We start from the raw sequence: 22,168 nt of genomic DNA, 5'->3' as shown, positions 1-22,168 counted from the left end.
TTCAGCTCCACGAGACTTCCCCCTCTGTCCTTCCTTACTGGCACCTCACTGAGCAAGCAAAGTGGAGCTGCAGCTACTGCACAATCAGGATTAAAGTGTAATATAGTCATGATTCTGCATCTGAGAGCACATCTGCCTTGTTTTATTTATGTGGCATTTGATTTGATTTATTTTATTTGCTGGAAGAACACCAGAACTAACATGACTCAGGCTTAACTCTGAAAACCCTACACAGGGTATTCTCAAATACAACAAAGGGTGTTTTTTTCCACATCGAAGAGCTAAGGCTTGAATAGGACAGAGGAGAGAGAGGATGTCTTGAGAAAGAAAACAAAAGGGCTCAGTCTCCCTGACAGTGAAAAGATGGGCAGACTGAAAGTTCAGAGAGCTTCCTGTAGTCTAATTTAATCCCTACTCACTGGAGGTTAAACAAAATTACAAATTAAATGAGCCTTGTGCTTAGTGATTCAATTTGTGCTGTACAGAAATCATTCTTTAATGTAGAGTCATATTAGAAGTATAGACATAACATTATGGATCTCTTTTTTTTAATATAACAATTATTTTTCTGGACAAACAATTTAATACAGAATCATTGAGAATAATGACTTAAAACAGCAGTCACACCAAAATCTCAAATAGCAGTTAAAAAGGTAATACTAAAGTATATCACCATTTATAAACACCACTGTATAGGATGCTAACACATTTCTGGTTTTCAGACAAATAACACAGACAAGAGGACATACACACACGTGCGCACACACACGCGCACACACACACGCGCACACACACACGCGCACACACACACGCGCACACACACACGCGCACACACACACGCGCACACACACACGCGCACACACGCTCACACACACACCATTTCAAGATCTCAAAGCAGCTCTTGCTTTGTCCAAAATGTCCTTTCTTATCCTTGGATAGTTTGGGTGTGCATCCAAGACCTGAAGGAACAAGATTCTCAGTTACTCAGCTTTTGATGTAATGTTTTTTTTTAGTCAGAAAAAAAATCATGAGGAAATAATTACTCACTTTGTGACAAACATCTATGGCATCGACATGTCTCTTTGCCTTCAAATAGTTGAAAGCAAGTTTGTACCCTGTAACGAATACTGAAATATAAATACCAACAACTTCAAGAGCCAAGGAAATTTAGCAAGAAGAACAACTGAACAACATACCGATGGTTGGATTGGTCTGATTGCCATATTTCCAGGCCAGTTCATAGTTCATGGCTGCATCCCTGAAAGATTGCTCCTTCTCCATGATGTAACCCATGTATTCATAAGCTTTGCAGCATGACTATGGAAAAATAGATAGATAATAATCAGAGATTTGTAACAATATTACTTTTAATATTACAGTTACAATAGGAAGGAAGGAAGGATGGATGTATGGATAGATGGATGGAGTAGCAACATACCTCATCTTCATAACCAAAGGTTCCTTTTATGGTATATCAAAGAAATAAGATTTCAGAGACCTCAAGGTTCTAAAATACACTAAATTTTTTTTATTGCATGTCTTATTATGAAGATACCACTTTATTCCCAGACAGAGCCATTTCTCCCCATTTTCCCCAAAGTTTCAACAGAACCCGACAAATAAAGTATTCCCTCCAGGTATAAGCTAAGATCAAGATTACGATATCATAACCACATTTTTTAAAAAGACAATGCTAACCTTATTGTGGCGCAGGCAGCGTTTTAACAGCTCTCCTGCCATGTCATATTTGCCGGACTGGATGTAGATGTCTGCCAGCAGCAGCCAGCTCTTCTCAAACTCATCGGCATCAATAATGTTCCAATTCATCTTGGCAATGCGTTTCAGCTGGTTCCTGGCTCGAGGAGTCTGTTTGAGGATCATGTAGGCTGTGGCCATCGCCAACAGTGCAGGGACATGATCTTTCTGTGGTACAGAAGAGTGAGGAAGGAGTCAGTATTACAATGATGTAATCATGGGATCCACCATGACCCTCACCAGAATAAAACACTGAAGAGAAATGAATGAATGAATGAATGAATGAATGGGTGAGTGGGTGGATACATGGATGGATGAATGAAAGAATGTAAATTATTCAGTTTGTTGTAAAAAGCAACTTGTTCCTAAAAGTACAAAAAAATACTTAAAATATACCCAAATACTTTACTACTCTGTTTTAAAGATCTATTCTCAACAGGAACCTTATCAGTGAAAGTGTAGACTGTGACACTGAGTTCCTAAGCCCAAAATGTTATCACAGTTATGTTTACCAAGGTGTGTGCCCATGTGGATATGAGTGTGTGTAGATTTATATGGACGCTTGTGTACAATTAATCCTGTCCATCAGGTTTTTGCACACCTCACTGTTTGCAATGTCAATGAACACTCCAAGAGCTTTCTCCACGTTGGCCTTCTGCTTGGTAGCCAGGTAACAGTAATGCTCAAGGATGCGTAGCTGCGTGTGGCCTTGAGGGGTCTGAGGCTTCAGCTCCTTCAGCAGTTTCTCTGCTGTTCGCACTGCCAGCTGCTCTGACTCCTGCTTCTCCGTGGAGTTCCTGGTATGGCAAATTATTAATCAGTACATAAAGCACCAAGTTTACTTAATTTGCTTCAAACCCTTTAACCAAACAACTGAAGTAGAGCATGACACGCTGACTATGTTTGCATGTATGAAGGTTGCTACCACTAATGACTTTTAGACTAACCATTATTTTAACACATTTACAATGCCTTGGTTTCACTAAATATTCTTAACATCATTTTAAAATATTTACATCTTTATTTTATATAATGCTTTGGCCAATATATAGTAGTAGCAAAAAAGGAATGAATAATACCATGCTACATAAAGCTAACTTTACCACTATCATGATTATTTGCTCATGTTTGATCTAACATGAATGATTAAGCCATATACTAAATTCTGATTGTATTATACAAATCTTGTCTTGATTGTTTTACTTTCTGTTTACCTCACTGAAATACTCTACAGCTAAAGTTGTGTAGTGCCTCTGTATTTACTCACCCCATGTCTCCATCCAGGTTCTCGAACACCTCACCTCCCATTGTCTCATTATCCGGGTTTAAGCAAATCTCAATCATGTTGTACACTGCATTCTGACCCCAGTCATTGTCCTTACGAGCCTTATTGAAGTGACGCAAACCCTCATTGGGTTCACCAGTGTACCTGAGACATACAGTGTAAGGATAATCTCATTAATTTCTCTGTTATGTCAGATTCATTTCAGACTGCATTTAAAAGACCATGAACAAGCAATAAATGCTTGTTTGTCAAATATTTTTTATAATCATTTATGAATATCACATGGATATATTGATTAAAAGTACTGAGACTGATCATATAAACTTTTAACATTACAGATTTAGAGGAAGCTTTCTCATGGTTCCACAAGATGGTTAATGGTTCCAGCTTTCTAATTTTAAACCATCTATTGTAGGGTTCTATATAGAACAATTACAGTTTTCTACACATGGAGAAACTAGGGATGGTGATGTTTGAGGGTGCTAAATGTAATGTCTAGGTGGAGAAACAAGAGGACACTGCATTTGCTCCATTTACAACAAGTAATGAGATTAGGGCTTTCCTGCAAGCACAGTGAAAACTTCAGTAATGATCTGTGGTCCCAGACTAATTTTAGTCATATTATAAAGTATGAGATGTAGAAAAATCTATAAATGATAATGATTGAACTGAGTGAAAAGCAATACATTAAAAAAATTAGTTGTAACACATTTGTCTGCCTCACTGAATTTTACTCTTTATCCTTACCACAAGTAAAGGCCTCTGCAGTAGTTGTACCCTGGCTCAAATTTGGCCCTTGGTGAGTGTTTTTCAGCCATATCCAGAAACCTGGGAATCTCTTCCAGTTTGCCAGCTCTGCGCAGCAGGTCAATCAGCCGGGACAGTGTTGGATAGTTGTCTAAGGGAGATTAGACATGGGAAAGACATCAAAACAAAGCCACAGCAGGCCAGCACATAGCTCTGTACTCAGGTTTCTCTCATCACTTTCTCATTCTGATGGGTTGCTGGATGGACTTAATAAAGACTGGCAGTTCGATATGGGAGATAAAAACTGTCACACCTGGTTTCCTCTCCAGTAGCTGCTGAAAGTGGAAAACTGCCTGTTCGTAGTCCTGTTTCCTGAACATCAGATCAGCCATCATCTACAGACACAAAGCACAGAACACAGGTAAATTGCGGCTTGTAGACAAAAACATATTGAGCAAACAGGGAGGTATTGTTGAGAGACTAACCAGTGTTGCTGCCTCATTGACTGGGTCGTTCTTCAGGATGACACTGCACTGCTGCTGGCAGGCCTCTACATCATCTAGAGTTAGATACAGCTGAGCTAGCTCCAACATTACCTGTTTTAACAGAAAGACAGGGGAAAAAAAAACTAAAGTCAAAAAAGAGACATTAAGCTTCCTACAACAGAATACCACATAATTAATAATACCACATATTATGATAAAAAAAATTAAACAGAACACAAGAGCAAACTTTTCAAATTGTGATAATCACCAGATCATTTAAAATACTTTATATTAAACATCCATCTTGAAACATCCCACAATAAGCCACATCACACCCACAGCGAGATCTGAAAGGGTCCTGAGACACAGCTGCAGAGAGAGGAGCACACTGCACACACTGATTTAACCGTGCTGACCTTGCTGTCACTCTCACAGTACACAAGCGCTTCTTTGTAGAACTTGACGGCTCTCTCATAGCCACGTTGGTGGCTGCAGTGCTTGGCAATTTCACCACAGATCTCGGAGGCAAGCTGCTTCTGCATGGGCACTGCATCAGGCTGCTCCAACTGAACACGCTTCAGCACCTTCGCCTGCACATCTCTCGCCTGATCAAACACATCAGTCAATGATAATTACAGCGCTTCCTGAAATAAGCTGGATCACACAGACAAATAACCCATCAGTAATAAACGACAGCAGACTCACACGATGTAAAGAAAGCAACGCCTCATCATTTTTATTGACTTTGCTCTGAATCTTGGCCAGCAGTACAAGGTAACGGCAGTCTTCTGTTAGCAAAGGCAGTTCATTCACTAAATAAACACAGAAAATTAAACACAGAGTAGTTAAGAGATGCTTAAATATCTGTTGTAAAAGTCTGCTTGCATGCAGAGCTGTTATGTGCATTAAGGTCTCACCAGGGTCATGTGAGAGAGCCTCATGCAGAACTTTCTCACAGCGTTCATACTGTCTTAGCTTCATGAGCAGTTCAGCCAGATCATAGCGCAAGAAGCTCTGCTGACCACTCTTAAGAGCAGCCTCATAATAGTTTATGGCCTGAAAGAAAAAAAAAAAAAAAACACTTCTGGAGTACCTCTGCTTTATCTTGATAGCACAGCAGGGTGGGATTCATGGTCACAGACACCAGTGATTGTCAAGAAATGTAAATTTTATAATAATAGAGTTTTGTTTATAGCATTTTCTCACAACCAAGAACACTTTAGATTTAAGCGATTAGAATAAAAGATAAAAGTACGCATTAATACATAAGCAGACTTAGAACTCCATAAAAATGAAGCTGGCAGGGTGGGAACAAGTAATAATATAGTGTAGTGGCATAACTAGTTAGGGGAAGAAGTTGTGACTTTGAAGTTTGGCTTTGAAAAAGGTGAGGCTATTGTAGGATCTGATGTGGAAGAGTCTTCCAAAGTTTAGAGGCAAGTGCACTGAATAATCTACCACCCATGAAGGATAGATGAGTATGAGGGGTGGTGATAGCAGATGTCATAAGAGGGCACGTGAGAGTATATGGCTGGAAGAGTGCAGATAAGTGGGAGAAAAGCTATAGAATGTGTTGTAAGTACAAATGATTATTTTAACCTGAATGTGGTTGAAATGAAAAAAAAAAAAACAAAAAAAAAAACAGAAGTAATATGGGCAAATTTCTGAATGTATGGGGATAAAATGTATGGTAATGTAAAAAGTATGATGAGCAAACTGCTGCTGAGTTCTGTACATACTTAATTGTTTTGTTTTATTCTTTTGGTCTCTGACAGAACCAGTTTAATGTTATCTGTGTATTTTATTCTCTGTGTACTCAAGTGTATTTCTTTAAATACGTCTCTGTTTAGCATTCAAGGCGTCAGATAGACCAAATATTCTTATAAGGTATTTTATAGACAGTAGTGGGTCGAGCTGCTTGCACATGAAGGTCATTTAATATCATGTTGGGTATAAAACATATGAGGAGGAGTTGTCTGGTAATTAATTCAAGTTAAGCACATTTATTCTGTTTGAAAAATTATATACCATGATAGAGATTTTTTTTTAAGTACAAAGAAAGATTCAAGACTGATGAAATATCCAGCTTGTATATACACTACGGGAGAGGATGTTTTGGTGAACAATATGATAGGAATGGTGTCTCGTCCCTTGCTTACCTTAACATAGTTATGGGTCTTGACAAGAGCTTTTCCAATCTTGCTAGCCACAGCACCATCTTTAGGGCTTCTCTTCAAAGCCTGCTCATAAACCTCAATGGCCATCTCAGGCTGAGAGATCACATTTTCATGTTCAGACACAGTAGTTAACGTGAGAGCTTCAAAACCTGATATTCCTGACTGAGCCACTCCTCTAAATAAACTAATACAATACATTTATCGTAGTGTAAACATTTGTACAATGGTTTTTGAGCAAATATTGCTTAACAATATTTTCTGATCACTCATGCCCTATTCAGTCAAATTATTTGGTTCCTATCCATTTCAATGAACATACAAATAAAGGTTATGTGTAATGCATAAGGTAATTTAATACCAACCTCTTGGATGTTCATATAGGCATCTCCTAATAGTAAGTATGTATGTGAGCTGGGCATCTTTTCCACCAAATCCCTGTTAAAAACATAGATATTTTTAGTTTTCCATTAGAATGCAATAAATGCAGGTGTGTTTATGTGTGTGTGTGTGGAGAGAGAGAATTAAACAAAGCAAAATTGAGTATTTGAGTGACAGACAAGAAACAGGGGGTATGTCTTTTCTAATATGTGTGTGTGTGTGTGTGTGTGTGTGTGTCTGAGCATATGAGATAGAGATTCTCATATCGGCGGTTTGCCTAGGTCAGGTCATGGTGGATCTGGAGCCAATCCCAGTGCAAACACTGGGTGCAAGAAGAGAGAATTCACCCTGGATGGGACGCCAGTCCATTGCAGGGCATTAATAATACAGTATATTATAATTTTATTTTATTGATATCTGTCTGTTCAGTTGTCATTTAAATATTGAGGAGTGGTATGTAGTTCCCCCTCACCTATAGCAGCTTATATACAGTCGTTTCTCCTTCCTGTGGTTCAGGTAGACATCGGCCATTTTCTCCGTGGCCTGCACAAAGTAGGGCTGCTCCTGTGTGATGTTTCTAAGCATGCTCAGTGCAAGTTCCGTGTCCCCCCTTAGCAGCGCAAGGTCGGCGTTAGCGATGGTGACGCGCAGCTCCTCAGGAGTACCAGTAAACTCATTTATAGCATCCTGCATCACTTTAGCTGCCTCATGCTGTGGTTAACACATCAGGTTTCTGAGTTCATCATAGCACAAATATATTGAATGGTGTAGATAAAATACTTAAGCAGCAACAGTTAAGCCAAGTCACTTTAACCTCTCATTACCTGTTCTCCATTGAGCCAGAGTGCTTCTGCCAGCTCCAGATACACAGAAACGCAGTCTGCTGTGCTGAGCTCTACTCTCCTGGCTTTGGTTTTGGCAGAGGAACCTACTCTTTTCACTCCTGGCAGACTCATGGCCAACTGAAGTGTCTGAATGGCCTCCTGCAGCTCACCCATCTTTCTCTGTGTTTGAGCTTTAATCAGATGATACAGAGGGTGCTCCCTTACCTGCTCCACACACCACACACACACACACACACACACACACACACACACACACACACACACACACACACACACACAGAGAGAGAGAGAGAGAGAGAGAGAGAGAGAGAGAACAGAGAGGTCTTGTGAGGTGTTTTTGTAGGAACTAACAGTATAAAGAGGAATGAAAGAAGAGGAACAACCGTGTAGTATGCTGAATTACAGCAAATAGTTATCTGAATAGGTTGCCTTAAATATCTTTTACATAGAGAAGTAAAATGTATGTACTGCCACATTTAAAAAGAATAAGAGGTTAATTGAATATGTGTTCATCTTTACAGCAAACTCACAACCAAATCAGTCAGTTCTCAATTTACTGGCAGCCTTGATGAAAATGGACAAACATTTTCATAACTGTTTTCATTTTCCTAAGGAGTGTGTTTTTCCTGCAGAACACAGGTTTCGAAAATATCGGAGACATCACAATTCACATTTGCTGAAGCCTTCCTGATACAAAATAACACCTTTTTCCTGTAATGCTTAGCAATGTTGGAGCCATTTGTACCACCTCTCCAAACACAGAATTTAATTAACTAAACGATGCAATTCTAAAATTGTGCTATTTTCTTATGAAATGACTTTAGTTTTATCTTACTATTTTATACTATCTGGAAATGTCTGCGAGAATGCTTGCTTATAGGAAAGATAAGTATTTTCCTCAATATTTGAGCAGATTATTTGAATCCTTGTTTGTAACTTTATTTTATATAATAAGTTTCGTACTCTTGTAGGAGTGTCAATTATTGTGGAGTAGACTCTATGTGTTTGTAACTGTGTTTGGAAAGAAAATTCCACTGTCACCTCAAAGTTGTGGCTGAGGCAGAGCTCTAGAGACTGAGAAGAGAGTTTGAAGTTGCCCTGGATGAGATGGATTTGTGCCATGAGGAGGTGGGCATCTGCAAAGGAGGGTTTCTGTTCCAAACAATGCTGCAGACTGCTCTGAGCTGCCTCTATGTTCCCTAAACAGGACAAAAATCAGGGTCAACAAAAATGCTAGCAAGAGCTACATGAACTCATGAGAAACCCAATGTTTGTTTCAGAAAAAGAAACTGTTGAATTTAAACATTCACCTGACAGAAACCTGACTTTTGCCATCAGGAACACAGCCTGGAGGAGTCCAGGGACAATCTTGACAACCGTGTCCAGCACAGCTGCACAATGCTGTAGCTGAGGAGCAGGAGCCTGGCCCTGGGCTGGAGGCTGAGGGGTCGAGAATAAGACAGACCATCCGTTTTTGCAGTAACACATGCAAAAAAGAAAATACATGGCTACAGAGTGCTACTAAACTTTATAACAAATACTTTCTAGAGCAGGGGATCGCAAACCTTTTCTTGTCAGGGACCCTTTACTGTAAAAATGTAAACTGACCACCACACCCATCCACCCGCCCAGCTGTAGGTTCACAAAAAAAATAATAAAAATAGACATATTACTGAAATATTCTGGCTATTTATTGGAGCCTGACAGTTTTTTTTTTTTTAATTTCCAAACCACGCCCCCCCAACCAAATTTTCTTAAATTTGTCATTAAATTCCAGTCGACATTAATTATAGGCAATATAATATATATAATATAATATAATAATCCCATCAGGAGGCACTTAGTGTGACTGTATCTTGATGTTGTAATTCCTTAAGATTCATTGGCAGTAGCCTGGTCCACCTCTGCTCACAGAGAAGAGTCTGCTCATTTTGTAGCTCATAAATATACTTTCCTACACTCACTATTTCAGCTTATTCCAAACACAGCATTAAATTGTCTTCATCAGTTCTAGCAGGTATGTGTTGATCTAACCCATTAAGCACAGTTTCTACCTATACCTTGTTTTGGTTTGCTACTTGTCTTTGCATCTAGCCAGTCAGTGTCTGGATTAGCTGCTAGCATGTGTGATCTAGCTTTTGGATTGGTTAATAATGCTTGTGCGATAGTCGCTAGCATTAGCAGTTTATCACTGATAAATATATCCCAGTAGAATTAATCAGAGCAAACTGGGTTAAATTTAGGTTGCTACCAGGTGCATGAATTAGTACAAGAAAAGTAAACACACAATTGCCAGCATGTTAATATCCATACACTGAGAAGACTGCCATGCAGTATAGGGTTGAGTGCAAAAGTTTGTAAATCCCTTGAAACCAACAAGATATTCAATGGGGATGCAAACCTTTGAGCTTGCTAATCAAAGGGAACTGCAGACTTAAGACTCATATTCAGGTCATGTTGTAAATGGTAAAATGGTAAAACATGCATACTGTTTTGCATATATATTGTAAAATAAATTTTCAACCAGAAAACAAGGGGGATACAAACTTTTGTACTCAACTATATATTTTGAAACAGTGGTTGTAGTCAATGTATCTGTCTGCATGTCATGCGAGACGGACCTTGGCAGGACAGAGTGCCAGGTATTCCTTTGCGATCTCCAGCAGGAAATCAGGGTTGAGTTTCTCATAGTATTCTACACTGAGTGGCAGGCCCTGCAGAGTGGAGAAGTGTGTGTCCACAGTGACATTCAGCAGCTTGGTCACCTCATCCTGAGACTTCCGCTTCCGAATGGCCAGGATTGCCCGCAAATACATCAGCTCCTAATACACACAGCAACATACAAAACATCTAAAAAAGATACTAGTCAAAACGTTGGTCAACTTAACTAGTAGTGGAGACTTAGTAGCTGGAGAGTACACTGTGTGCTCACTTCTGCAGCTCAGCTGAGCACATACTGTGTCCAACTGATGTCAATAAGAAGAGCCTCACATGTCTGAATGGAAGACGTTACACACTACAGATGACTCAATGTAAATAATACACAAGTGGCTGCATCAGTGAATCACAGCTGTATGTGAATTATTTAAAGGGGATTTAAAGAGGACTGCCTGAAGCATTGAGCAACTCAACAAAATAAGCCATTGCAAAATGTGATTCAGCATTACCCTATTACAGTGTGCATAACAACGTCAACATATGGGAATGACCAATATCTAATAAAATTCACAAATGATTTTCCAAGTACTTGAAAAGTTTTTTGGCTTCTAGGTTCTTTGGCTTCTAACAGAGTAATGCATTTAGTTCCTGACTTGCATCTTGGTGTTGCAAATGGCATATGAGTGTCTGTGAAAGAGAACTACCATGCCATACCAACTACCAGTATATATTAAAAATATATTTGAAAATGCATACATGAACATTTTAATAAAAAAAAATATGGAAAGAAAATCTGGAGAAAGTCAGTGTCATGGCCTGTTGAGCTGAAATCCATGTTTTTGGTGACTCACCGCTGATTTGCCGATGGATTGCTGAATTTCAGTAAGAAACTCGAGCTGCTGCTCAGCATCCTGCAGGTGACCCTCACTCAACTGGCAGTGAATAATACCTGCAGAACATAAAGGTCTTTAAAACAGAGTCCAATCATTCCTGAGTGGCACAGCAATGTTCACCTGCTCTTCAGGACATCGCAAGTTCGAATCCCAACGATGCCACAGCCATCCATGGCCAGGAGCCAAGCGAGCAAACCTGGCCATGCTCTCTCCTCATTAATTACAGTGACACTAGCCAATTGCGGATGTCTGTGACCTTATGTACGCAGTAAAGGGCAGATAGTTCTCTCCTCCAAGTGTATTACCCAGCCAAGCAGCATTGAGCAGGTTGACTGGCTTGTGTTTCAGAGGAAGCACGTGTTAACCTTCACCCTCCCCTCTGGCTGGTACCCTATATGGCCACAGGTTTGTGAACATCTGACCATCATACTCATATGTGTTTGTTGAACAGATTTCCAGATGTAGTCCCCCGTTGCTGTTACAATAATCTTCACTCTTCTGGGAAGACCATTAGTTTTTGAAGCATGGCTGTGGGGATTTGCGCATTCAGCCACAAGAGCATTATTGAGATCAGGCACTGATGTTGGACAAGAAAACCTGGGGCACAGCTGGTTTTCCAGTTCATCCCAAAGATGTTCAGTGGGGTTGAGGTCAGGGCTCTGTGCGGATCACTCAAGTTTTTCCCACTTGGAAAGCCATGTCTTCATGGCTCTAGCTTTGTGCACATGGGCATTGTCATGCAGGAATATGTCTGGGGCCCCTTAGTTCAAGTGAAGTGAAATTGAAATGCTACAGCAAGCAAATACATTCAAGACAACTGAGAGTTTCCAAACTTGTCAAACAGTTTGGGGAAGAATCACATGTGGGTGTGATGGTCAGGTGTCCACAAACTTTTGGCCATATAGTGTGGCTGTCCCATGTTAGGGGAGATCTGACTGGTGAGTGGGAATTGTCAGGTGACCAAAATGGGAGAAAAATGGGGGAAAAAATACAGTTATGCATCAGAAACTTTGGATGAATGTATTCTGCTAAATCACTTATTGCATTTGTTCCAAAATCCAGAGGGCTACAGTGGGATCCAATTACAATCGGTAAGGGGTGAGCAATGTAGAAAAAAAAAAAAGATATTGAGATACTTGAAGACATTTTCTCAACACACAATATATAAAACAAAGTACCCAGAACATAGAGGAGCCATATTAAAGAAAAACCAACCTCAGAGACAATTTAACATTTGCAAAAAATGTAGAGCAATTAACAATGAAAAGGGTTATTAAACAACTGACTAAATAGATTTTCATAACCAATCAGTTATTTGTTACAGTGAGTAAATGGCATTATAAACATACTGATATCTTAAGATGCCCACGAAATTTAGAAAAAATGTATCATAATGTTAATATATGATGATATTAATATGATATCAAAATGCCATATTGCTTAGCCCTACAGCTGACCTCAGATTCTCAACTTGGTCATAAATATTCTACCAAATTATAATTGGTACTATGACACTAAAAAATGTCAATATTGATAGTCCTAAAACCAATTCAGGCTGCAAGTCCCTGATATTCACTTACAAATCTCAAAATTTCAGTGGGAAAGTGTTAATTATACACCAGGCAAACATTACCTTATCAAATTTCTATCTTTTATTGTGCATCATTTTGCTTACATCATTTTTATTTACTTCATCTTAGTAAATAAAGAGTCTTTGACTATCTCACATAAAGTAACTAGTCATGAAAAGAGACTGGATCAATTGTGCTGAAGTTGCAGTGATGCCTGTTGACTTTCTCATGACTTGTCTTGAGAGTTGAGGAATAAAAGGAATTCATTCTTCGAAATTAATGAATTCTTACCTATCAGAGCAGAGACACTGCTCTCATCCAATGTCATGGCAGTTTTGTACCACTTTATGGCCTCCTTGGTTCTGCCCTGAAGGACCAGCTGGTAGCCCAGTTCAGTGGCCAGCTCTGCATCACCCGACGCCAGAGAGAATGCTCGCTCCACTAGTGTATGTGTGTGCTGCAGAACCTTTTCTGCTCTTCCACACTGTAGACAGGATTACATTATCAGTGAGGAGAATACGGTGCACTACAGTAACTGTAATAATATTATTATAACGCATACTAAGGTCCTCGATCACAGGTCGATGTATCATCTGAACATAGGGCAATATGGCATAAATAAAATGTATATAACAATGTTTAGGTGTGCTAGTAAAACAGTACTTAAAATTCGAAAATATATTAGTTCAATAATGACTTTGATTCGGACTGGTCAAAAGATTTTGATATATTTTCTATAACAGCAGCTCTGACAGTAGTTCCAGCTGCAAGGTTTATTTTACCGTATTCTAATATGTTATATGTATTATTATACAGTACCAATTTACACAGTGAATTGTATGGTGGACCCTAATGCAAAATGTTTAATTACCATTTTTGGAAGCAGTCTCCAGTGTCAGTACTTTGTAATGATAATACCCATGATATCTCAGAAAAATGCTGTTATGCAATTTTGTATATTTTTGTTACTTTGGTAACAAAGGTGAGATGCTTAACCATGCCTATGATCAATGAATTAGTAAGAGACCTTACCCCTCGAGTGAAAGCTAAAGACATTCTGTAAAGAAGTTCTGGGTTGTTAGACTCTTGTGAGTCCAGGTTGCTGATAAGGGTCAACAACTGCTTCACTGACTGCAAACACAAAACACAGATTTTAATATTATTTTGCCTAATTGAACTAAGCTGACTTTAATTTTAAGTATAAGAGTAGGTGTCAGACCTCCCCAATGTCTCCTTCTCGGCAGAGCGAGTGCAGTGCTAGCATTCTCAGTCCCTCCAGGTTGCTTCGGTCTTTCTGAAGAAGTCTAAAGATAAAAGTTGAGCAAAATGGACATAACATATTATATCATTATTAAGGAGTACTCTTTATGTATAAAAGTCTCTGTCCCCATAAAAAAGGATAAACCTCTGGAACTATATCCATATAGCAAATTACTCAGCAACACAGTTCTCTGTAATATACTGTACATGTAACTGTATACATTTTTAAAAACAAGCTCACGAACTTTTATATATACTTACGTACAAAACAATCTGGTGTTTTGTACACCCACATTTCACTTTTAACCAAAATATTAAAAAATGAAATGTGTGTTCTGTAACAAGACTACAATTCAAAACATAAGGCAAAATCAACAGAAAACTAGTTTTTAAAATATGTTTACGGCAGTGCATGACAGTACACTGAGGCAGTATTTACAGTATATTACACATTCAACCCACATAAGTATGTTAACATATACTATTTGGCCATTTTTGTTATTCGTCATTATTAATAAAAGAACATCTGTAATACTCAATACACTAATTGTTATGTTGCAGTTTCATCTTTTCGTCTTAAGGGTATGCAAACTTTTGTACTGAATACCTTGCTTGTTTGGGGCTTCCTTTATTTTAATTGTCTACTTTATGTTATGGCTAACTTTCAAAATTCAAGATGTGCAACATGGCATACAACAATAGAACTGGCCAAGGATTTTTCATTCTGGAGATCATCCTCATGGAAAAAGCATTTTAATGGGGAAAGAATGAGTGTATGAGTCTTTGCTTTCAGGAGGAGCTGGTACACTGGCACTACCAAATCCTAAACCACAGAGTGAATGGTCTTTCTCCCCTCACACACCCCCGCAGCAGTGCACTCTTAGAAATGTGTGGCTTTTGGGCTCGGCCTCAAAGGCTCCTTTGATTCTACCTCCCACTGGCCCTCATCCAACAGGGAGAGGAGAACAAAACAATGGCCCAGTCTTTCAGCCTGGATCTGTGGCATCACATTTGATTTTCATTTACACTCAAACACAGACTGACTCCCACGGCCCTGCCTTGGCCTAATGACTTTTCAGTGTTTTTGTGTTTGTCTGGTTAGAAGTCAGGAACATACAACAGGCTCAGTGTATTTAAACTAACATATGTATATAAAATTCAGTAGAAACAACCTGTTGATCTGAGGCCAGAAGTAAACAAAGCAGTAACAGAGGTGATACCTTTGAGCAGCATCCACAGTCTGTTCCCAGTCCTGCAGGTTCAACAGAAGCTTCATCTTCTTCACCAGAGCAGGTGTGAATGATGGGTAACTGACAATGACCTGGTTAACCGTCTCTAAGGCACCAGAGTAATTCTGACGGACCTCATTATACTGCACCTGCAAGGAAACAAGAGGTATAATAGACCTCTAAGTGTCTGGAAATGAGATAATGTGTCATATTTGTGTGATAATTGTGTGAAGCTGCCAAATGCCAAGAACTGCATCCTAGTTATCGTTCTTTTAGCTGTTGAATGTCCATATCCCATAGTAATATTTCCACATATAATGTGGAATAAGAAAACTCCCAACTTCAGCCAGTAATTAATAATGCTAAGACATCCCCAGCAAGTGTAGAAATAGAATACAGGAGAAAACACTACAGATCATATTTTGTTTTTCATAATTACCTTTCCCATCAGAGCAAAAATATTGATTTTCTCTTTCAGAGCTTCGTCAAAGTATTTTCCAGATTTCTTGGTGTAGCCATCTTTACCAGAAGTCAGGTCTATCCAGCCTTTCAGTATCAACCCCTAAAACACACATTAGTCATTAGACAGTCTGGGATACACTGACATATAAAAGGGGTTAAATTTTGTCCATGGTGCCCAACAATTTGGGAAGTGTACTGTTCACTTTACGTGTTATTAGATGGTGTTTTCAACACTGATTTCATGTATCAGTGTTGGTGTAAAGAGCTTAATTTAATTTAACTACAATTGGGTGGTCAGTCATTAAGTAGCCCTTGTTGGTCAGAAATAAAATACTATAATATCTTGTTCTATTGTGTCAAAGATTCATAATAAAATAAAGTCTTTAATTAAAGCAAAATTAATATATTTTGTTTCAGTGCTGAAATGTGGCCCGCTGGCCCACCATATAATTGCACTTTTAGATATACAATCACTAAATGACTGTATCCCATCTGTTGCTATAATGAGTTTGTCAGTCCTCTCGCTACCCTGTCCATCATTTGAAAGGGATCACCATTGGGCCATAGGATATTCTGTGAACAAACCAAATGACATTAAAATGTTCCTAAATTTAATCAGAAACAAAACCTAACAAACAATATGCCTGTATGGTAATTGAATTATTAAATTAGTAGTGAATTGTGACTGAGATAATTTCATTTGTGTTACATGATTTATTCGTTATTTGTGAGAAGTGATTACATTGATATAATTTAATTACTGTAGATCTTAATACAAATCTTAATATAGATTTTACCTCTGTGGAGCCATTGGAGATTTTGATCATCCTGTCCACATACTCTCTGGCCTTGTCATTCCGGCCCAGGAGCCAGAGAAACATCCCAGCATGGTACAGAGCTTTCGGGCTGGCAGTCTTACGATTCTCTTTAACCTTCACATCAAGCTCTTGGATGGTGTCTCTGTCTGAAGCCAATATAACAATTACAAATTCATTTACATCCCAATGGAATACATTACTCATGAAAAATTGGCTTATGTACCTGAATTCAAACAATACACATTTATTACTTGTTTCAAAACTGTAACAGATTTTTTAAAAAAATGTGTGACAGTGTGAGTGAGTTAGGTCATTAGTGTCTACCTGGGTTAGGTCTTTTTTTCTGGGCATAGACCAGAGCCATCAATGCACATAATGATACATCTCTCTTATCTTTCACCTGTTCCAGCTCCTGAATGGCCTCTTGTACATGATCTACCGAATAAAACATAAGAGGACTATAAACACGCACACACACAAAATTTAATTCATAATTCCTGGGACAGAACACAAATTACTGAAAACTGTAAACAAGAATGTGTTAAAGAAGGAAATTTTATATTACTCATTTGCTTATATACACTCACAGGTGATATATTAAAGCAAGAACCTGAATAAATGAGTGGAGTAATATAACAAGGCCACCTCACAGCTCCAGGGTCCCTGGTTCAATCCTAAGCTCAGGTTACTGTCTCTGCCTGCATCCATGGATTTCCCCTGGGTTCTCCGGTTTCCTCCCATGTACCAAAAACATTCCGCTAGGTAGACTAGCTATGCTAAATTGCCTCTAGGTATGAATTAGTGTGTGAACATGTGTGTACACGGTGCCCTGTGACGAACTGGAATCCCTGTTCCAGAGACAGGCTTCAGATCCACCACAACTCTGAACAAGATAAAGTGCTTATTGAAAATGAATGAATGAAACATTGTGCAGATGCTTCCAGACAGGTATACTGCATGATACAGTTAATCAATATACATGTTCTGTGTCATGTATAAATTTGCTGAGCAGGCCCAGTTGACTTCCATTTCAAGATGGCGACAGGAAAAGATCTAAGTGAAGTTAAATGGTCCATAGACCACAGGAACTTTAGTCACAAACACTGCTAACACTGGCATGTGGTTCAATAGGAACACTGGCAGAAGTAACATCAGTAAATAGGGCTGGAAATTGTACTCCAGAGCACACTCTGAATGACAGTGAAGCTTGTGCATTAGGGTGATATGTATAAAATAAAAAAAATAAAAAATAAAAAAAAGGCAAAAGAGAACTCAGGTGATTGAGAATGTCAGCACAGCACATGATCAGACCATTAGCAACAACAGCTCATCCACAACTACACAGAGAGGCCTTCAGAGTCACCAAATCTCGACCCAACTGAAAATCTATTGGAGACTTTGGAGCGAGGTGTTAGACAGTGCTCTCCACCACCATCATCCAAACACCAAATGAGGGAATATTGGAAAATTTGAAAACTATTGGAAAAATGGTCTTCATCAAACAGTTCCAGAGAATTTTCCATCGGAATCGGTTCCAATGTGCACTGAAGCTGTTCTGGTGGCTTACGGCATTACTAAGACACTATCTCATGGTTTTTATTATAATTTGTCTGATTTTCTTACTTATTTTATTCTTATTTTTACTTATCCTGTCTTGTATTGTTTGTATACTGCCATCAGGAGCTTACATTTCACCACTTGTCTGAGGTAACACTTCAGATGAAAATCCTTTTGCCTTGTATTACAAATAGCTGATTCTTTCACAGTAGAGTTCAACCTGTTTGAGGAGGACAGTATGCTCCCCTCAGCTGCCTCTATTTCAGGCTGTTATAACCACTGACTCTGACTGGCCCACTAGCAGTACGGACAAATCCCTTGACAGTATTCAGTTTACCTTGCATGAGAAGGCCATAGGCATGGAAGAATATGTAGATTGGGCTACTGCTGAACTTTCGCTGGGCTTCACTTGAAACTTTCAACACATGATTGGAATACTTCTCCTGGCAGTAATAAACGATCAGGGCCTGAAAAGATTTAAGATGTGGGCTAGTTTACACTTTTAAAAGAAGTTACACAGGATATGCACACTATTTATGTCTTTTCTTATCAAACATAAACACATCAAAGTCCTAAGTGAAGTATGAGATACATGTATGTACTATATATATATATATATATATATATATATATATATATATATATATATATATATATATATATATATATATATATATACGCTAATGTTGGTAATGTTGGTAAAAATATACACACACAGACACACAGACACACATATATATATATATATATACATGTGTGTGTGTGTGTGTGTGTATTTTTACCAACATTAGCAAACAAACGGCTGCTGCTAAATCACTGACTGTAAGTAACAAAAAGTAAATTTGTGTCTACTGGAAGAAAACAAAACATTTCACCCTCAAAAAATGAAACATGTTACTTATATTGCACTGGAAATGACAGTAGAACATTAGGATGTGTTAGAGACAGAAAGCACATCCGTTAGGATGCACTACAGTCTCTCTCTCAGACACTGAAGCACTGACTGACCTGTGTTATTTCTTCGTCCTCAACTTCAGCCATTTTTGTTCCCGTTTAAAACAGATCCCTGCTGATAAAGATTCAACGTAGCGCTTTGGGAATTGCTTTCTGACTAGTTTTTCGCCATCTTGGATATCAAGCAAAGCGTCCTGGTAACCAAACAACCGCCGCCATTTTTTGTCCGGAAACAAGGAAGTGGATAAAAAAAAACCCTCCTAACTGTTCTTTCCAGGGCCACACGATGGCGCCCTACTCCTGCATACTGGTATGGCTGTAACTGCTATGGCTGTGTTGAGGACTTTTCTTCCAGCCTTTGTGCCATTTTATGCACCACATGGATGCACCCCATGTTTATATTAACATTTCCAAATTAATTTTTTAATCCACTGAAATATTTTTTTGCATTTTAGATATTTTTATTGCTTGCTAATTTCTGCCGCAACTGTGAGACAGCAAAGGTCCAGGACCAGTTAAGTTATATTGTACGTTAAGTATATTGTGGTAGAGAAGCTGCATTAAGGCATTAAGAGTTATAAGTACCATTATTTATTTATATATCTATATCTATATCTATCTATCTATCTATCTATCTATATATATATATATATATATATATATATATATATATATATTTATATATTATTATTATTATTATTATTATTATTAGACTTTCCTCCATCTTCCTACTACTACAATTATTTGCAAAACTGTGTGCATCCAAACAGAGTAAATATCTTGCATGCGCTAAAGACACTTTCTTTTTCTTCCCCATTCTGTCTAGATCTTAACGTTGACACAAAGTACATTATTTTGAATGAATGCAAACTTGGTGTGGGGCCGTGACCATGGTCAAGGACTGTCTTCAACACACTACACTGGAATAAGCCAGATCCCATGACACGGCTCTGAAAGGAAATCAAATGCTGCACAAATGCCTGGAGCTCCCATTTGACTGTAATGATAGTCATACCTAAGGGGAGCGATACACAGCCTAATAAAAGACACTCATTTGTTATACTGTGCAGAAGAAAAAGCCAAGGAATAGGTCTTGGGGCGAAATTAATTTATTCCACAACTATTTTATTCATTTATCTTCAGTAATGGCTTTAACTTGGTCATGATCCTATCCTGGGAACATAGGTTTTGCAGGGCACCATGTACACATGTTCACACACTCATTCAATTTGGAATAGCCAGTCTGCCTATCTCTCAGTCTATCACATTTTTGGACAGTGGGAGGAAACCTGCATGAGCACAGGGAGAACATGCAAAACTCAAACAGATTGTAACCTGAGCTCAGGATCAAACCAGGGACACTAGAGCTGAGAGATGGCATACAACTATATCGGTTTTAAAATATTTTACTGTTTAAAGATGAGATATTTAGCTGTGACTGACTGCTAGTTTGACTCCCATGTCAGCCAATTCTCATTAAGCCCACAGTAATGTGAAATGGAAATGTTGCTTATTCTCATCAGTGGCAATGAGCATTACACAACAGTTTGACACTATTGATCGTGAAATCCGAGCTCTGGTTGTCAGGACTGGTAGAGAACAACACGGGCTGGAAATTCTGAGCCCAGCCCAACAAGGGGTTTGCCCGCATGCTGTCCAAATGGAATCCTTACCCTGTCAGATATCATTCCATACATGTGCTGGCATATAATCATTAGACTGGGCACAATTAATCAGTGGTGCAAATAATCACATTGTTATTGACCTCAGACTATAGGACAAAACATGGCACTGTGTCCCTGTTAGTTAGGTGCACATACCTTGTCTTACTGTATATAGGCTTTTGGAGAGTTATAAATTTGATTGTTTTATTTAATTCCATAAGGACTAAGTAGGTAAGTCATCAAAATCAATTATAACATTTGGTTACAAAACTACACAAAACTGCTTATTCACACACCTGTATCAGTGTTTAGATATTCCATTATTAGTCCACTATTTGTCCACTATTTTATGCAATATCTAAACACTGATACAGGTGTGTGAATAAGCAGTTTTGCGTCGGTTACCTGGCCTTCATGTCTCATGAGCATGATTTAATCTACCAGACCATCTGACAGTAAAGGACCTGATCAATAACTGTTTGGATTGAGATTAAAAGCATTACATATGCTATCCACTAAAAGATCTGTAAAACCATAAGCTCATATCTAGTGGTCAGAAGCCTCTATCAAATGGCTCTCTTCCTGTATGTGGCTTGCTCCATTGTGGTTTTTCTTCAGAGCATTCAAAGAGGGTGGTTTACGTACTATAATGTGTAGGATAATTGTCAGCTCCTGTGCTCCCAGGTAAGTGTTACTAGGAAATCATTTAGGTCACAGTGTATTTCATTTCTGTGCCATTTGACTTTTAAAGACCACGAACACGGAGACCTGCAGAAGTTCTAAACGCAATAGGAAGTGGAGTCATATGAAGAATTACTGGAAAATGTGTTTTTTTCATTTTAGTATTTACTGCATTCACTCTTACTAAAGCCATTAACAAACGATGGAGCTTGGTGCATTAGTGGTCAGAACAGGCCTCACAATGACAAAACAGGATGTTGTAAAGCTTGGAATGGAGCTTGATGTGGAACTAATTTACATGTCAATTTACTGAAGCAGAAGGGTAGCTTAGGGATGTAAGTCATACAGACAGAACTGCTGCCTAAATGTCAATATACAACTCACCGTCCACTATATTAGGAACACCATACTGGGTACGACCCAGCTGTGCTCTCAAAACCACCTCAATTCTACATAGCATGGATTCCACAAGGTTTTGAAAACATTCCTTTAAGATTCAGGCTGACATGTTGACATGATTGCAAATATGCTCTATTCAATTCACTTCTGGTGACTTGGCCAGATCTGGCCGCTAAACCCATTTTCATGTTCATTGAACTAGTTTGAGATGACTTGTGCTTTGTGACATGGTGCATTATTATGCAGGGAAGTGGCCATTATAAGATAAAGGCCGATATTGTGCCCACAAAGGAATGCATGTGGTCAACAGCAATACTCATGTAGGCTGTAGCATTGATTGATATGTTTAC

At 38.6% G+C, this 22,168-nt stretch overlaps 1 protein-coding gene across 1 annotated transcript; it reads right to left on the bottom strand.

Annotated features, from left to right (window-relative positions):
* Nucleotides 1-526: 526 nt before the first annotated feature.
* ttc21b (tetratricopeptide repeat domain 21B) lies at nucleotides 527-19,299 on the bottom strand. Its single transcript, XM_026913212.3, has 29 exons — nucleotides 19,129-19,299; nucleotides 18,458-18,587; nucleotides 16,888-16,998; nucleotides 16,543-16,709; nucleotides 15,723-15,845; nucleotides 15,275-15,432; nucleotides 14,014-14,098; nucleotides 13,827-13,925; nucleotides 13,086-13,278; nucleotides 11,182-11,279; nucleotides 10,294-10,494; nucleotides 8,983-9,112; nucleotides 8,714-8,871; nucleotides 7,652-7,876; nucleotides 7,300-7,538; nucleotides 6,812-6,884; nucleotides 6,432-6,542; nucleotides 5,190-5,328; nucleotides 4,978-5,084; nucleotides 4,689-4,877; nucleotides 4,273-4,383; nucleotides 4,101-4,182; nucleotides 3,788-3,938; nucleotides 3,023-3,184; nucleotides 2,357-2,552; nucleotides 1,699-1,923; nucleotides 1,197-1,317; nucleotides 1,048-1,115; nucleotides 527-959 (listed from the first exon to the last, which is right to left on the bottom strand). The coding sequence occupies exons 1-29, from the start codon at nucleotides 19,159-19,161 to the stop codon at nucleotides 882-884; spliced, it is 3,963 nt and encodes a 1,320-aa protein (XP_026769013.3). The 5' UTR covers nucleotides 19,162-19,299; the 3' UTR covers nucleotides 527-881.
* Between the last annotated feature and the right edge of the window lie 2,869 nt (nucleotides 19,300-22,168).

This window comes from Pangasianodon hypophthalmus, chromosome 5 (assembly GCF_027358585.1).
Source record: "Pangasianodon hypophthalmus isolate fPanHyp1 chromosome 5, fPanHyp1.pri, whole genome shotgun sequence".
NCBI classification, from domain to species: Eukaryota; Metazoa; Chordata; class Actinopteri; order Siluriformes; family Pangasiidae; genus Pangasianodon; species Pangasianodon hypophthalmus.
This window is presented reverse-complemented; position numbering and strand designations above follow the sequence as displayed.

Excerpts from the sequence above, each read along its gene's own strand:
- ttc21b (XM_026913212.3), bottom strand. The coding sequence starts at position 19,161 with ATGGCTGAAGTTGAGGACGAAGAAATAACACAG. Across the intron at positions 7,539-7,651 it reads TCTGGCTCAATGGAGAACAG|CATGAGGCAGCTAAAGTGAT; the intron begins GTAATGAGAGGT and ends TGTTAACCACAG. Across the intron at positions 4,183-4,272 it reads TCAATGAGGCAGCAACACTG|ATGATGGCTGATCTGATGTT; the intron begins GTTAGTCTCTCA and ends TTGTGTCTGTAG.